The sequence below is a fragment of the Somniosus microcephalus genome, chromosome 13 (genome assembly GCF_052327205.1).
Source record: "Somniosus microcephalus isolate GS21.2 chromosome 13, FLI_Smic_1.0, whole genome shotgun sequence".
Taxonomy (NCBI): domain Eukaryota; kingdom Metazoa; phylum Chordata; class Chondrichthyes; order Squaliformes; family Somniosidae; genus Somniosus; species Somniosus microcephalus.
This window is the reverse complement of record NC_140999.1, coordinates 13,052,497-13,070,827: the sequence shown is the minus strand read 5'-3', so window position 1 is coordinate 13,070,827 and position 18,331 is coordinate 13,052,497. Positions and strand designations below refer to the sequence as shown.

At 47.1% G+C, this 18,331-nt stretch overlaps 1 protein-coding gene and 1 long non-coding RNA gene across 2 annotated transcripts in view; one reads left to right on the top strand and one right to left on the bottom strand.

Moving 5' to 3' along the window:
• LOC147108065 (ephrin-A2-like) overlaps positions 1-6,261 on the top strand; it is a 375,672-nt gene extending 369,411 nt beyond the window's left edge. Inside the window, exon 4 of the mRNA XM_086004515.1 lies at positions 2,125-6,261. Within this exon, the coding sequence (XP_085860641.1) occupies positions 2,125-2,240 (116 nt within the window). The 3' untranslated portion in view covers positions 2,241-6,261. The remainder of the gene's footprint in view (positions 1-2,124) is intronic.
• The window catches only part of LOC147108064 (uncharacterized), an 86,901-nt gene continuing 74,829 nt past the window's right edge, over positions 6,260-18,331 (bottom strand). Inside the window, exons 2-3 of the long non-coding RNA XR_015080515.1 lie at positions 11,508-11,657; positions 6,260-9,110 (exon numbers count right to left, since the gene is read on the bottom strand). This is a non-coding gene — a long non-coding RNA (uncharacterized LOC147108064). The remainder of the gene's footprint in view (positions 9,111-11,507; positions 11,658-18,331) is intronic.

Sequence of the window (18,331 nt, the reverse complement as noted above, 5' to 3'; positions counted from 1 at the left end):
AGGGTCTGTGCCGGTAAACATGCTCCGTCTTAGTCGGTTAACACGCATGTAGGCGCCCCCAAAGCCTTGACTCTGCAAACCTGCATGCTGGCACCCTGGGCTTAAGTATCACAGATCACAGAGATTACAGAAACCCCACAGTGCAGATAGAGGCCATTTCGGCCCATCGAGCCTGCACCGACACATATCCCACCCAATCCCCGTAACCCCTACACCACACCAACACATATCCCCATTTAATCCCCCTAACACTAAGGGTCAATTTATCATAGCCAATCAACCTAACCCGCACATCTTTGGACTGTGGGAGGAAACCGGAGCACCCGGAGGAAACCCACGCAAACACGGGGAGAATGTGCAAACTCCACACAGACAGTCGGCCGGGGCCGGATTCGAACCCGGGTCCCTGGCTCTGTGAGGCAACAGTGCTAACCACTATGCCACCGTGCTGCCCCCAGTAGATGGGGTTCATCCCCCTGGGGAGAGCACAACCAGAGTTCTCAGAGTCAAGGGAAGGTTCCTTAATTAACATTTCATTATCTATCCAATGGCAGGAATCTACACCTCGAGCGGCATGTTTAGGATTATTGAGTAACTGATAGAAATATAGCCATGTTTACCAGATACAGTTCACTTAATCCCTCACAAAAATTATAAGGAATATATAATAAACAGGTATTAATGATCTCCTTTAAGGAGTATTGTGCAGCCACTGTGGCAGGAGAGCTGAAAGTGTACAGTACTAAGATTGGGTCTGAGGTACCAACTTGACACAAACGTGGCACTAAATTGCTGATCGTTGATTGAGGTGTTTAAGATGATTAAAGGAGTTGATCGGGTAGATAGAGAGAAACTATTTCCTCTGGTGGGGGGAGTCCAGAACAAGGGGGCGTAACAGTGGTGATGTCAGGAAGCACTTCTTCACACAGGGTAGTGGGAATCTGGAACTTTCTCCCCCAAAAAACTGTTGAGGCCGGGGGGGCCAATTCAAAACTGAGGTTGATAGATTTTTGTTGAGTAAGGATATTAAGGGTTATGGAACCAAGGCGGGTAGATGGAGTTGAGATACAGATCAGTCATGATATTATTGAATGGCGGAACAGGTTCGAGGGGCTGAATGGCCTCCTCTACTGTTCCTACCTCACTCTGTGATGGCTGGCGTGGGAAGTTGTCAGTGTGGATGGGGCACATTGTTTGGGCAGAGTGGAGGGAGCTTAACTTTGCGTCTTTGCCGAGCTTGGCTGTGCTTGATACGGACACTGAGGGCCTAAAACTGGCAGCAACTAACCTCCCTCACCTCCCTCACGAGTATAAAGCACTCTCTAGAAACATGTTCAGGTTCAGACCTGCATATAAAGCAAGTCTTGGCTCAAAGATTGCGATTTGACCTCCTCCCCCACTTACAGTACTGGCTGCAGTTTTCTAATACAGAAAGGAAAGAAAGACTTGCATTTATATAGCGCCTTTCATGACCGCCGGATGTCCCAAAGTACTTATTGAAGTGTAGTCACTGTTGTAATGTAGGAAACGTGGCAGCCAATTTGCGCACAGCAAGCTCCCACAAACAGCAATGTGATAATAACCAGATCATCTGTTTTAGTGATGTTGATTGAGGGATAAATATTGGCCCCAGGACACCTCCCCCTGCTCTTCTTCGAAATAGTGGCCAGGGGATCTTTTACGATCACCCGAGAGAGCAGACGGGGCCTCGGTTTAACGTCTCATCCGAAGGACGGCACCTCTGACAGTGCAGCACTCCCTCAGCACTGCACTGCGAGTGTCAGCGTAGATTTTTGTGCTCAAGTCTCTGGAGTGGGACTTGAACCCACGACCTTCTGACTCAGAGAGAGTGAGTGCTACCCACTGAGCCACGGCTGACACCGTAGTTGAAACAAATGACGCCTTAAAGCACAGCCGACAGGAGCAACAGCCACTGCATTTCGAAGTAGTTCATTGCATGTGAAGGACTTTGAGATGTGATCCAAGCACTACATAAAGGCAAAGCCTTTTCTTTAATTTGCTCCATGGCGTTATTACATTTTGCAGGGTAAATTCACGAGGAAAGGTAACAGGGTGCAACCTCGTCGCTGCAAGTGATCACTCTTCGTGTTCTTTGTTTTCCAGATGATTCTATATATGAATCGCCCGAACCGTATCACAATAACAATGGGATCACGACCTTTAGGATTTCTTGGCTCATTCTGGCAGCAGCTCTCGTCCTGTTGTCCCTCACATCATAGCACTCGGAGGAGAAGAAAATCACAAAGAAATGCTTTCTGTGTTAGGGACCGAAACCAAAATGGAGACGGCAAGGGATTGACATGGGTCCCGCAGAAGAGACTCCATTTTCCGAGAAACTTTGCCGTTGACACAAATTATTCGAGGGACAGACATGCTCCATTAATGCTTTGTGAGACTGGGAATTCTCATTTTCTTGTGAAGCACTGCCTTGGGCCCACTGGGGTTTGATATAAAGTACCGCAAATATAGCAACAGGAAGAATCTCCATGGCGGTCTCCAGACACAACCTTTCTCAAATGGAATCTACGTCGGGGCAATCATTCGTTCCACCGATCGGCCAAGACTCGAGAAGGATGAAGCATAGATGACTTCTGGGAGTTTTCAATCATTCACGGCCCCTTTTAAACGTAACTTCTTTCCACTGGGCTCCACGCAGGCAGCCACCAACCTTTTGCTTGTTCTTGTTTTTTTTAAAGTAACGCTTTTTCTTGTTATTGTCGCTACAAATGCCTTGAATTGACGAGAAGGTTCAGCCTAAGTGGCGGTTTCGGGGGAACAGTTCACGCCGTCACTTCCTAGTCTTAGTCAGAAAGTGCGGGGCCGGGGGGGGGGGGAGGGGGTGCGGGGCGGGTAGAAGCTGTAGCGTTTTCACCGCAGCTTAAAGCAAACTTGCTACAAAAATAGTGAATATTCTCAGGCGGTGATCTGGCAAATTTCCTACTGCCCGTGTCAAAAAATAGACGCTCCCCCCGTCCTCCACCCCACCCCACCACCCGCCCCCCCCCCCGCTCGCCCCACAGTTCCAAGCACATATTGCTGGGGTTGCCGAAGATACAATAACCTAGACGTTACAACGGGACGAGGTCAGTGGATGAACACTGAACACAACATTCCTCTGCTCGCTATCCATTTAAAACAGGCGGCTTCACGTCCGCATTTAGACGGTGGACGGGAGAAATGTCTTACAAATGCGTTAAGCCTGCTGGCGGGGGTTACCAACTCTGGTTGGACAGTTTCCTGGAGGATTCATGCCACGGCCGACCGCCCCACCCCGCCCGGTCAACCAGCCTTTTTAATCCTATCTCCAGTATTTCTATAACAAAGAAAAACCACAATTTTTTTTTTAATGGGCCCTTCTGATTTTTCTCCCGCCGTTTGCTCGCTACAGTGCCCAGGAGATCAGTCTTCAACCCCTGGAGACCTCAGGGCAGTCTTGGAGGGTTGGCAACCCTGCCTGCTAATCTTGCGGAGAAGAATAATTTCTAAGCTAATAGTACTAGAGTATTAATACAATGCCTCAGAATTGGCGGAAGGGTTTAATTCTGCGGAGTTTAAGTAGCGATGGTCACCTTAAAGGCATTTAAACTAGCACAAGTTAAAAAAAAAAGTCACCTCTGAAGTTTAAAGAAAAGAAAAAACGGATAGACTCGCTGTAAGATATTTATATATACATTTTAAAATCTGTACTACTTGTTATACAACAATAAATGAGGGTTTTTGCCTTAGAGGCAAAGGTGATGAAATTCTAGGAAACTCGATAAAGTTTCAGTCAGTTTGTCAGTACAGGACTATTTGCTTCTCATCTGAACGATTAAGACTGTCGGATTTCTCGTGAGGTACGGAGGCTGCCTTTTGGCCGGGGAAGTGCGGCATTATACAAGCTGAAGAGAGAGGAAGATGAAAAGCTGCAGCGCCCATTTCCCTTTCAGCTACTGCATCCATTGTCTCTCATCACCTTGGTGTATTTAAAGCTTAAAGACTACTGAATGACTCGTTGTGGCAATCCTGCTTCTGTCACGCAACGGAATATTTTTACTAACTTGGATTGAGAATACTTTTTTGTGTGTGTGTATATATTAAATATATACACCCGCTTATATATATTAAATATATACATGGGTCAATGTTGGCGGTCACACTCTTCCCCCCCCCCCTCGCTCACTCCGCCACACACGGAAGGATTACGGGGACTGTCGATTCACCGGCCAAGCCCGCGACCTCACTTCCCCAGCTGACCATCTTTTAGTGCAATGCCGAGGAAACTGACTCCCGTGTTTCGCGCTGTACATAAAACCAAATAATCTCTGGCGTTAGCGAGAGGACAGGGGCTGTTTGGGCGGGGAGGTTTTTGGAAGGCGCTGTCGGAATATATATTTTAAAAAAAAATTTAGCTTGAGTTAGGGGGAAGTATTATTTTGAGCTGTAGGCGTTTGACAGCCAGCCGAAGTGAATGTTTTTATCCTCGTCTTGTTAGCTTTTTTTCTCCGTATCTGTTAATTGAAGATGTGGATCGAGCATCGGATAGTTTAGCTGTCAATCTCAAATCAGTTTCACAAATGTCGAAGCTCAAGTGGCAACCCTGTCTTTATGGCAAAGAGCTGAATTGGCAGCAAGTGTAAGCACTGCAACACAAGGTAAGGTATCTGCGAGAAAATCATTAGGATCAACTAACCACAGTAAAGAGATAGCGTTCTTTATAAAATAAAAGATCGTTAATATGGGCCCAGAAATGTGAGTGAAAGCGTATAGGTAACGGCTTTCAAAAAACACGAACAATATTTGATATTTTTATTAAATGAAAACTGTATTTTAATGTTACAAGTGATAGCTGGAAAACCTGTCAGTAAAACAAGTTACCGTTTCACCTGGGCAATGGATAGAGGTTAAAAAGCTCGTTGCAAGGCCGTCATGTTTAGTGGATAGACTGGAGAAGCTGGGGTTGTTCTCCTTTGGAGCAGAGAAGGTTGAGAGGAGATCTGATAGAGGTGTTCAAAATCATGAGGGGTCGGGACAGAGTAGGTAGAGAGAAACTGTTCCCATTGGCGGAAGGGTCGAGAACCAGAGGACACAGATTTAAGGTGATTGGCAGAAGAACCAAAGGCGACATGAGGGGAAATCATTTTTACGCAGCGAGTGGTTAGGATCTGGAATGCACTGCCTGAAAGGGTGGTGGAGGCAGGTACAATCGTGGCTTTCAAAAGGGAATTGGATAAGTACGTGAAGGAAAAAAATTTGCAGGGCTACAGGGAAAGGGCGGGGGAGTGGGACTAGCTGAAGTGCTTCTGCAGAGAGCCGGCATGGGCTCGATGGGCCGAATGGCCTCCTTCTGTGCTGTAACCATTCTATGATTCTAGGCTTGCCACCTTTTTATTAAGGTTGCTTGTGGTTCAGCATTCCTCTCCTGGGACCTCCCATTGAGTGAGAGGGGCAGGCTTTCTCTGCTCAACAGCAGTTTCCTCACAGGGTTAATTCGCCCAGTGCACACCGACTGCTCAAACCAGTAGTGGGTGGAATAGAGGGCGATCCACTTCAGTTAAACGCCGTCTCTTTTGCCATCTTGTCCACGGATCGTGCTGACTTGACTTGGCAGATCGGAGAGACACAAACCACGGCTGGCTCGAGCTGGGGGACAGTTTCACAGACACTAGCAGCCCTGCCGTACCCTCACCCAAGTGACCAATCCTCGCCCGTGAGCCTGGACAGGGCGTGCCGGCAGGCTATTAGGTGTAGAGGTGGTGAGGAGTGCCCACAGCGCGCCCTCCTGTACCTCGTCCAAGTAAATCCTTTTAATATGCGCCAGTGGGCTCTTTGGCTGTGGAGTGTGGCCTGATTCTGGTCCCACTTTTTTTTATTCGTTCCTGGGATGTGGGCGTCGCTGTCAATGCCAGCATTTATTGCCCATCCCTAATTGTCCTTGAGAAGGTGGTGGTGAGCTGCCATCTTGAACCGCTGCAGTCCCGTGTGGTGAAGGTGCTCCCACAGTGCGGTTAGGGAGGGAGTTCCAGGATTTTGATCCAGCGACGATGACAGATCGGCGATATATTTCCAAGTCCGGATGGTGTGTGACTTGGAGGTGGCGGTGTTCCCATGCGCCTGCTGCCCTTGTCCTTTTAGGTGGTGGAGGTCGCGGGTTTGGGAGGTGCTGCCAAAGAATGAGTCGTCGAGGTTTTATGTTGGGGTTCACTGGACAGTGATCGGGGAGCGGAAGCTCTGGCTGATTTGATTTCCCCCCCCCCCCCCCCCCCCACTCTCTCTCCCAGTGTTCCTGCCCTGGTTGAGATCAACCCTCTCAACATAGACTGTCGGGCTCAATACCACAGCCAGGCCACACCTTTACCCACTGAACCCATGGCCGCACTCGCAGGAAATCTGGACGATGCTCTCCAAATGCGATCACAACAGAATCCTTGTGCGGGTGCAGACAGATCACAAAATGGGGTGTGGTATCACCTAGGAGTGACTGGCGGCAGCGACAGTTTTAACTCGTTTTCCATTCCTCACTTTGGCTGGTTTCACACAGGTGCTCACCTATTTGTTTTAATTGGGATGGCGCCTCTGCTGAAACAGGCGCGTCATTCAATCGCTTCCCCAGGCGATGGGTGCTCGGCCCCCGGCTCCCGCAGCTGAAGATGAATCTTTGTGTTTTTTTTAGACGAGTCAAAATCCGCTTTTCAATGGGATGGCAGGAATGACGTATGAGGAGAGATTGGGTCGATTGGGCTTATATTCGCTGGAGTTTAGAAGAATGAGAGGAGATCTCATTGAAACTTATAAAATTCTAACAGGACTAGACAGACTAGATGCAGGAAGGATGTTCCCGATGGTGGGGGAGTCCAGAACCAGGGGTCACAATCTAAGGATAAGGGGTAAGCCATTTAGGACTGAGATGAGGAGGAATTTCTTCACCCAGAGAGTGGTGAACCTGTGGAATTCTCTACCACAAAAGGCAGTTGAGGCCAATTCAATTTATATATATTCAAGAAGGAGTTAGATATATTTCTTAAGGCTAAAGTGATCAAGGGATATGGGGAGAAGGCAGGGACAGGGTACTGAATGTGGATGATCAGCCATGATCTCATTAAATGGTGGAGTAGGCTCAAGGGGCCGAATGGCCTACTCCTGCTCCTATCTTCTATGTTTCTATGATCTTCCTGGCTGCTGCTGGTTTTGAGGGTAGTGGTTGGTGGCGGGGCGGGGGGGGGGGTTAGTAATCGACCTGCTGAATGGTGACATCAAGACATTACGGCCACTCTCCCAAGACCCCAGCTCTCACGAGAAAGACCCTGATTCGGCCAAACAGCCATTTGAGGGCTTATTTGGTTCATGAGCTAGAACCTTGTGACCTTGTCATTGAAGTAGTGATGCCTCCAACCCCTGCCTGTTGTGTGTACTCTGTGTGCTTTAGAGGCAGATCTATATGATATATGGAAGTTTATTGATGACGTTCGATCGTGTTAGAAACCCAGATTAGGGCCAGTGCTCAAGCACTTGGAGGATATGGGAAGACTCACTGGTAAAACGGCTCGTAAGCAAAACCATTTATGATTGGAATAAGCATGGTATTGATTCTGTTTCTTCAGAACCATTAAACCTGCTTATGAAAGCAATGAGCCATGTGCTTGGAGGGCCGTTGTCCAGGAAACTATTTGAACGGCACTACTTGAAAGTCATCGGGGCCAAGTGGCAGTCAAGGCCTAACATTTCTTAAGCCAGAAGGGGCAGTCCCAATAGGCCACATGGAAAAGCAGTCTGTGAAATGGATACCGTGTATCCCGCTGTATTGACAACTGCTACAAGTGTATAGTTGTAGAAACAGTTGTCACCTTCGAAAAGACATAATTGAAATATGTAAATACTGTACTAGGAGTGCAACAGTCACCATGATCTGTAATCAGACAAGGCCACTAGATAACTTCAGATCTGTTAATCGTGTTTTGTGTGTGTTGTCCACATTTCCAACAATGTTTTTGACTATTTTGTGCCATTCCTGCCATAGCTTCCAGGCCTCCCCAATACGCCTCATTGCGAATATCTATTTGAGGTAATCCGTCAGAATCCAGAAAAATCAGATTTTGATCTGTGCAAGTCGACACAGACCTGCAGGGAAATGAGAGTTCAGTGAGCATTTCAAGGTCATTTTAATTGAGTACAGTTTATGTTGTTCTGTATCAGCAGCACAAGGAAGACTTTCTCCCAGTCCTCTGCGTAATCTGAGGCCGAAGATTCCCGTGATTGCCTGCCTGGGTTACAGATTCCTGCACTGTAGAGGCACAGGACTGGCTAAGTGGACCAAGCTTCAGTTGATCACGCAAAAAAAACAATATTGGGTGGAAGTTTTTGACTTAAGTACTTTGACCCTCTGAGAGTTGGAGTAACATTCCTGCCCTCGAATAGAACAAAACAAACTAGGTTTCCAATTCTCTGAAGCAAATTAAGAAATGCGATACACCCTATCACATGTCTTCCATTCTGCTAGAGAATAGGCAACAGTGAAATATTTTATAGAAAATCATTTTTTCTGAAACCGCTTTTAAGTGGCAGAGGACACTCAATACTCAAAGGGTGAGCTTGACAAGATTGCAAGTAGCTTGCTAGCATCTTACATTGAGTCGGGTATTTATATATTCTGTGTATAGTTACGATATACTTGTTGCTAGGGAGGAGTTAACCTTGAGTCGGTGTAAACATACAGTGTGGTCCTCTACTCAAGTTTGTAGGAACTATTTAACTGTGTCCCCCGTCATGTACCCACACTTCATCCAACTTGGTTGTTATATGCTTGGTTGGGGGGTGGGGGGGTAGAGATCTAATCAGGACTGATCGCTAGCACATCACATGAACAAGGCCTCACTGCTGTTCATCGTGGCTTCTGGCCTCTCCGAATGCTCTCTGGCATAAAATATTAAATTGGCAAAAAAGGAAGAGGCCATAAAATTTGGAACAAATTATTTTTAAATGTACGTAGCTCCCTTCAGCCGGGTTATCGAGATGATGAACCTCATCAGAGCTGTACGTTCATTTTGATTGCTGATGGTGGAGCTGGATCTGTCTCTGCCCCTGCACCTTTCTGTATCAGTTGGACCAAGTCCCTGTTCAAAGGAATAGAAATTCATGAAATGTGAGCCGAGAAGCTTTCAGAAAAATGTAATTAAATTTTACACATCACTTGTGTGCTCTACATGTGATGTTAATCCACCAATGTGCGGCATGACGTAAGAGGGAACACACACAAGAACGCTACCAATTTTTGCACAGGGGGCTTCCAGAGTACAGCTGTGCTTTCCCACTCGCCCGCTGCAAGATTGTGAACTAATAAATTCAAATTGGAAGGATTAATGTCATTAAAACATTGGGAAGTCTACCGAAAGATCCCATTGTCAGTCTACAGCTGCACCTATGCTGTACATTTTTGTGTAAACATCATCAACTGGAAGATCGTAAATAGAGTGACATTGTACTGCGGGCATCGTTCCGTGAACAGTTTTATTAACGCTTAACTTGGCCTTTGTTGTTGAATACTGTATGAGGCTGAATCTTCCTTTTAAGGGTGAGCGTATTCCGAAGTATTTACAGCACAGAAACGGGCTGGTTGGCCCAACAGGTCTATGCCGGTGTTTATGCTCCACACAAGCCTCCACCCACCCTTCTACATCTCACCCCATCAGCGTATCCTTCTATTCCTTTCTCCCGCAGGGTGTCACATGTATGAGAGCACAACAGCACGTGCAGAGTTTAAGCCAGTCGCACTCATGCCCTCGGGGGTCCATTTTGGAAACTTTCTTCCTCTTCACCAATGGCCTTTATCGAGCTTGCTGCTCCATGTACCTCGGGGTACTTCACTTACAACCTCCCTGGCTGTGGGCCATTGACTAGGCTGGGATTCAGTGATGCCCTTTCCACTTTTGCTGCACTCTGGCAAAAGACGGGCAAGAAAATGCTATTAGCGGGCTAGGCTGTCTCAGCTTCCACACACCAAGTCAAAGGAGCCTATTATGAATTACATAGAATGTTACAGCACAGACACAGGCCATTCAGCCCAACTGGTCAATGCTCCACACGAGCCTCCTCCCGCCTTATTTCATCTCCTCCCTATCAACATAGTCTATTCCTTTCTCCCTCACATACTTATCTAGCTTCCCCTTAAATGCATTTATGATGGCGCCTGTGCGGAATCGCCTGGCCGCACTTGACAGCTGGTTGTGTGGCGATTGAGATGAGAAATTCAGTTAGTGCCACTTCCCGCCACTCCTGTTTAAGGCGTTGCAGCATCTTTGACCCTCCAGTGAGGCATTGGTCGGGCTCGTGGTCCCCTTCACACGAGCGAGGCTGGCTTAAGCTAGCCCACTGGCCTGAAGATCATTCAGCGAGGAGGAGATGGGGATGGGGGGTTCTGGGGGAACCATTGAACAGCTGATCTCTCTGATCTGCCCAAGAACATTATTGCCAAGATCCAACCCCAGTATTACTTCCACGTTCTTTAAAACCAGTCCCTGTGATTCAGACACAATCTCCTCGGTAAGAACTCGGTTGTATGAGCGATGCCTCAATGAAGGATTATGATCATCGAATGAAGCAATTTGTGCAACTTACACTATGATTGGCAGTTTAAACACAATGAAGCAAATGGCAGATAAGCGAGAAAGTAATTGGATCAGTCAGTCACAAGAGGAAATTTGAATAAGATTTTTTGGGGATTTTAACTGTTTGATTCATCACTTATTCGACAGCTCTTGTCACATTGAAGCCTTGCAAACAATGAACTGTTTCTAAGTTGCCGGCGGTTTTGATGGTAGTCACAAGGGTAGAGTGCAGTATAATTTAGAACAGTAATTGAGAGAATAGTCTTGCGATTTGCTTGGTGTGTGGTAGGGCTGTAGGGCATTGGGCAAATAGTTCTGCATTGTGGGAGATCATCGAGGGGCCACATCATCAGTGTGGAGACTGCCTCTCCGATGAGCATTGTAGAATTCAGATGCGAATCTTGCCCAAAACCTTTCCATTTCTCTTGTCAGCTCTTTCCATTTCCATGGGCAGTTAGGAATAGCCAATAAATGCTGGGACACCCGCATCCCAAAATTCCGCCAGCTTTGGTTTTTACTTTTTGGGGAATAGGACCTGCGGTTGGTTGAGCCGAATGGCCTGTTTCTGTGCCGTGAATTCTATGTAATAAGAGAATGCACTGCAGCCGCAGTGAGTGACTCCGACTATATCTCAGTAATGCAAGGCCATTGTCCTGCACCTGGGCGATGAGGAGCAGTGCGTTCACTTATTGGATGCACCGCAGGCTTAGCCTTTGCAGTACTGCATGCGAGAAAGGGGAGTCAGTGAGATCATTAATAACAGTCACCTAATAACTGTGCCAGCGCCTTGATTTTAACTGAGTTGGCGTTGTGATAATGAGCAGTCGTGTCAGTGCCACAGTTGTGAACGGTTCCTAGTGGGCAGCAATAGATTTTGAGAAGGTGCACAAAGCCAAATTGACAAACCCGCTGTGCGCTTTATAGAGATGATGATTCACTTTCGCAAAGGACAGGGATATTAAAGACAGCCATTTGATCCTGTGCACCACAAGCTCCTTCATGTAGGTGAAGCTCCTCTGTAATGCGCGTAGAATGGTTTCACCTAGACTGAGTATCCTGAAAAGAAAGACTTGCATTTATTTAGTGCCTTTCACGACCACCGGATGTCCCAAAGTGCTTTACAGCCAATGAAGTACTTTTTTGAACTATAGTCACTGTTGTAATATGGGAAACGCGGCAGCCAATTTGCACACAGCAAGCTCCCACAAACAGCAATGTGATAATGACCAGATAATTTATTTTAGTGGTGTTGATTGAGGGATAAATATTGGCCAGGACACTGGGGAGAACTCCCCTGCTCTTCATCAAAATAGTGCCATGGGATCTTTTACGTCCACCTGAGAGAGCAGACAGGGCCTCGGTTTAACGTCTCATCTGAAAGACGGCACCTCCGACAGTGCAGCACTCCGTCAGCACTGCCTCTCCGACAGTGCAGCACTCCGTCAGCACTGCCTCTCCGACAATGCAGCACTCCCTCAGCACTGCCTCTCCGACAGTGCAGCACTCCCTCGGTACTGCCCCTCCGACAGTGCAGCGCTCCCTCAGTACTGCCCCTCCAACAGTGCGGCGCTGCCTCAGTACTGCCCCTCCGACAGTGCAGCGCTCCCTCAGTACTGCCCCTCCAACAGTGCGGCGCTGCCTCTCCAACAGTGCAGCATTCCCTCGGTACTGCCCCTCCGACAGTACAGCGCTCCCTCAGTACTGCCCCCCGACAGTGCAGCGCTCCCTCAGTACTGCCCCTCCGACAGTTCCGCGCTACCTCAGTACTGCCCCTCCGACAGTGCCGCGCCCCCTCAGTACTGCCCCTCCGACAGTGCAGCGCTCCCTCGGTACTGCCCCTCCGACAGTGCAGCGCTCCCTCAGTACTACCCCTCCGACAGTGCAGCACTCCCTCGTTACTGCCCCTCCGACAGTGCCGCGCTCCCTCGGTACTGCCCCTCCAACAGTGCCGCGCTCCCTCGGTACTGCCCCTCCGACAGTGCAGTGCTCCCTCGGTACTGCTCCTCCGACAGTGCAGCACTGCCTCAGTACTGCAATGGAGTGTCAGCCGTACAAACTATCACCATTTAGCCACAAGATCATAACTCACCTGTGCGCAAGACAAGGGACGCGCAAGAACTAACAAATCTAAAGCAGTTTGTTGGCCTATTGATTTTTAAAATGTTTGTTATTATTCTAATTGAAAGTAATGCAGATAACATACTGCCACAACCATTTTAAAATACCTGCTGCTTTTCTGTTAATAAAATAGTACAGACAGTGTAATAGCACATTGATCTTAATACAGAGGAGAATAATAAAATCAGCTGGCTAGTGTACTAGCAGTTTTGTTTTGAAATAATTGCAATAATGTATAATAAACCCAGGCATCGCTGTCTGTTTATCCCACTTGGCTGGCTGAACAGTATGAATTTTGATCATCCAATGCTGTCATTTCTAAACCTGAAATGTTACTAAGCGCACTTTCAATTCTGAAAGATTACACTGCACTACATCTAACCCTGCCATTATTAGAATACCTGGAGCACCTTACAGATCAATGTGCCAGTGTCCCTTTCTCGTACTACATCAAATTCAAATGATTTTCATTCTAACCTGGTATTGCAGGCGCCTCCAGCTCTCGATCGCCTCTCCCCCGAACACACCATTCCTTTAACTCTGATCTATTGCACATCTACCATCCGCCCCATCCCCACCATCAGGAAAGTTTTTTTTTAAAAGCATATATATAAGCGGCAGAATCCTCACCTGCAAGTCTACCCTCTGGGATGCCCCTGCCTAACCTCTATGTTTCCCCCACAATCCCTCTCCCCCTTTCAAAACCCTTCCTCCAAGCCCTCTTTTCCACAAGGCTTTTGCTCGCCCTCCCCCCCCTTTAACCTCTTTCCTCTCGGCTGGGTGTACATTTTCACAGAATCATCGAATGGTTACGGCACAGAAGAAGGCCGTTCGGCCCGTCAAACCCGTGCCGACTCTCAGCTAGTCCCGCTCCCCCCCTCCCACACCTATTTGGGATGTTGGTTCCATTACATAGAAATGCAGGTTGTGTTGAAGTTGTTGTACCAGCTTCCCACAGTGTGGCACTGAGCAGGAAGAGGCTGACATGAATCAGTCATTCATGAAAGAAAGACTTATGAAATAATACTGAGCAGCCTGCGGGTGGCGCTGTCCAGGGAGAGTATAAATACTCGGGCACAGGCCCAGCTTGCGCAGGACATTCTTAATGGGAACTAGTGAAGGACACAACTAGACCTCCATGTTGTAAAACAGTTGATTAAAGCTTTGTTTAACGCTTAGACCAAGTGCCTAGTAGTTTTCTTGCGTCAGAGGCAAAGCTTTATTTTTTATTTGGAAACCAAGATCAAGGCCCATATTGCAGGACACCAACAAGATATAAAGGCGTAAAGCAGTGATGGGGCAGGGGGATGATAGACCACAGTGGGATATTAAGGGTAAATATGCTAATGTATCTATGAAATTTGGTAAAGTAGCACAGTGATTATGTTACTGGACTAATAATCTGAGAGATATGAGTTCAAATCCCACCACGGCAGCTGGGGAATTTAAATTCAGTTAATTAAATAAATCAGGAATAAAAAGCTAGTGTCAGTAATGGTGACCATGAAACTATCGGAGTGTCGTAAAAACCCACCTGGTTCACTAACGTCCTTTAGGGAAGGAAATCTGCCGCCCTTTCCCGGTCTGGCCTATATGTGACTGCAGAGGCACAGAAATACCGCTGACTCTTAACTGCCCTCTGAAATGACCTAGCAAGCCACCGATTCAAGAAGGCGGCCCACCACCACCTTTGAGGGCAGTTAGGAATGGGCAGTAAATGCTGCCGATGCCCACATCCCCTGAATGAATATGAAAAAAAAAATTCCCCGGCCCGCAATTCAAAAGGGGTGAAACCCGCTTACTTTAAACCGTTTAGCGCTTTCTTTAAAGTAAAGGACAGAAGGAATTTTATGTCGTCTTTGCTAGCGATATTGCACAGTAGGATTTAAACCAAAGGGTGGGGGTCGGAAGAAAAGGTACAATTAAAAAGCGTGATTCTAAAAATACTGCAGAGGGAGAGGTGCAGAAAAAAGATAGGGTTTGACAGCCATACTTGTGGGATTCACCCTGTCACACTCAAACTGACAGCCAGGTCCTGCAAATTGACATAGAGGAGAATAGATGAACTGTGATGCAGTAACTAACCTGTCACAAGTCCTTGTACGATGAACTAATTTCTTTTATTTAAAGCGTTGTCTTGCCGTCATTGTTCCTTATAGTTACAACACACAGTTGTCATGGTTGTTCCCAGATTGCTGACTATGCAACGGGAATGAATACGTTTCAAAACACTGCTCCATTGATTATAAAGCACTTTGGATTAGCCCAAGGATGTGATCAGGTGCTGTATTGATGCACATTCTTGCACATTGCCGGTTTTCAGTGTATAATACAGACATACAGGGCAGTAGAGAGTGAACCTCACACAGAGGCTCACGGATGACTAAGGGAGCCTGGATTAGGTGTCATGTCATGGGTGCCAGTTGGAGCGATGCGACTGTCGATTGGATCTCTCTGGGTGCGTTGCTATAACATTGTGAACTTCCCTGACAGTTAGGTTGGCTCATGCCCCTTTCTCGTGGTGCCCAGGCCGTACGGAAGGCACTTTCTGTGTGCCAGACAACCATTAGCTACAAACGGGCATCAGATGTGAAGAGCTTTGCCAGGTTCATCCCCGGCCTGATCCAGTACATCATTTGTTGGGTCGTTTTGCATAGTGTGCTGACCTACATTGCCTGAATGATCTAAGTTCTACCATTCAAGCAGCTTCTAATGGCGGTAGGTTTGACCCAGGCAGCTGTACAGTGTTTTTTGACTTAGGTTCGACAACAGTGCGTTTCCCCTCAATGTACAACGCCTAGACCACTGTCAGATGGGCTACCTGTAGACTTGACCTGAAAGAAAGCCAAAAGATCTCCACGTTTCATATTTGTAGGGCATCTCTGAACAATGTTCTTTCACCTCTGGGACACTGGTTGAAATCCAGCCCATACGGATGGAGCGAAAGCTTTCTTTCTCTCGGGGCTGTCACGGGTCTTATCTGAAATGAGTTTGGGCAGTTCTTAACGTCTCATACGTGTGATTTCAAGTGTGAAGCCGCTCTGGGACTTAGCTTAATCCACTTCCCAATGAACCTGAATCTGTAGAATAGCACAAACCTCCTCTGATTCAACAATTCGCAGCACTCTTTCTGCAGCCTTGCTCAGTGAGCCCTTACGAATGCAGAGTATGGGAAGCATCACGTTGACCTTGGGAGTGTACTGGAGAAGGGAGAGATTTCTTTTTTCTGAGGCTGGGATGTGGGAGTTGTAACCGACCTGTCCTGCCTGGTTTGTGGAAGTGGTTGATGGCGTCACTGGGTTTTCACATTAAAAGTTTCATCTTTTCCTCGAAAGTTTACTAAAACAAAGAGCAAAGCGATGCCTGTCCTGTTAAAAGGTAGCTGCTTTCACATTACAGTTGTGGATGTAACCTAGTTCTATCGAAGTTGTATATAATGCGTATGGTGGCACACTGGTGTACAAATAACACTGGAGTGACCCATGTCCACAGATCACATCCAGGTGACCAAGTGAAGGCACCTGGTGGAGCCAGAGCACTTCACTGACAGGGAAGAACATATCAGTGAGTCACTCCAAGCTGTTACTTTCACACATCTAATGGCAGAATGAAAGATAAGACTTGCATTTCTATAGCGCCTTTCACGACCACCGGATGTCTCAAAGCGTTTTACAGCCAATGAAGTACTTTTTTGAAGTGTAGTCACTGTTGTAATGTGGGAAACACGGCAGCCAATCTGTGCGCAGCAAGCTCCCACAAACAGCAATGTGATAACAACCAGATAATCTGTTTTTTGTTATGTTGATTGAGGGATAAATATTGGCCAGGACATCAGGGGATAACTCCCCTGCTCTTCTTCGAAATAGGATCCTCTTGAGAGAGCAGACGGGGCCCTCGGCTTAACGTCTACATCCGACAGTGCAGCACTCCCACAGCACTGCACTGGAAGTGTCGGCCTAGATTTTTGTGCTCAAAGTCCCCTGGAGTGGGACTGTGAACCCCCAAACCTTCTGAGTCAAGAGGCAAGTGTGCTACCCACTGAGCCACAGCTAACACTGAACGCTCTTGGCAGAGGTTTGATAACTTGCTGCATTCCTCCTCTCAGCTGGGGACTGTCGACCGACATGGAGGGCCGCCGAAAAGAAAGGCACTGGAAAATCATATGTGAACGAAATGGTAACACAAAGAGTAACGGGATGGCCTTAGAAATACATTGTGTGATAATAGCGTCTGAACATTTTTATATGAAAATTCCATTGCTTGCTATTTTAACAGACCCGCTTATTGTAAACAGGTTAATGCCTTGAAGCAAATTCATACCGAGACATTAAACGCTCAGATGCCAAAAAATCAGATGACGTAATTTTAATGCTGTCAAAAGGTTAAGAGGCATTCTTCATGTTCATGTCATGAGTTCGAGTCCCAACAACGCCTCCTTCAGAAATGCAATTACAAATAGATGCAGAAATTGCTGGAAATGAACAGCATCCGGACGAGAAAGATAGTTTGTAACATTTGAGGTCAACCCCACATCAAGTGTTGACCTCTCGTCCTCTTCCAGATTTCACGGCGGGTGATATTCATCAAGGGAGGCAGCGCAAAAATGAGCGATCGCGAATCAGAGCCTGTTTTATGCTCCGACTTCGTTAACGCCGATGGAAGAGACAATCGGGTGGAGTGTGAAACAGGTCCTGATTCGCTAGTGCCCGTTTTTGTTCTACCCCAAGACACATTAAACCTTCTATGGGTTTTCTTCATAACTCAGCCAGCAGTAAACTATGTGTTTTGCCCGCTGGGGCCACGAGATGGGTCATCTCTCCAAGTCAGAAACACTGCCTTTGCCCCTCTGCATTCCAACAAGCCATTTTCCTGTTACCTAAACAATGAAGGGCATCGCCATTGGTGAGGGAGGAGGGGGTCAAGTTAAATCTGCTCATTATATCCACCCATCTTGGATATTGGGCTATGTCTAGAATGAAGACAGGGATGAACGTGACATACAACTGAAGGTAAAATTAGCAAGTGGAGTCATGTTTGAAAACCTCATGACCAATTCTGACGTGATCTAGTTTTTTTTCTGCTTCTTCGCCCAGTTGTTCTGGAGTAGCGCATCACTACAAACGCCCAGGTCTCCTACATACTGTACCTACATGGAGTCTAACTCCTGGTAAGACCACCTATGCCTTTTCCCGAGAATGCAAGGGCTTGATTCCTGGGATGAGAGAGATGTCCTATGATGAGAGATTGTGTAGAATGGGCCGATACTCTCTGGAGTTTAGAATAATGAGTGGTGATCTCATTGAAACATACAAGATTCTGAAGGGGGATTGACAGGGTAGATGCTGAGAGGTTGTTTCCCCCTGGCTGGAGAACTAGGGGTCACAGTCTCAGGATAAGGGGTTGGCCATTTAAGACTGAGATGAGGAGGAATTTCTTCACTCAGAGGGTTGTGAATCTTTGGAATTCTCTGCCCCAGAGGGCTGTGAATTGCTGAGTCTTTGAGTATATTCAAGGCTGAGATCGATAGATGTTTGGACTCTAGGGGAATCAAGGGATATGGGGATCGGGCGGGAAAGTGGAGTTGAGGTCGATAATCAGCCATGATCTTACTG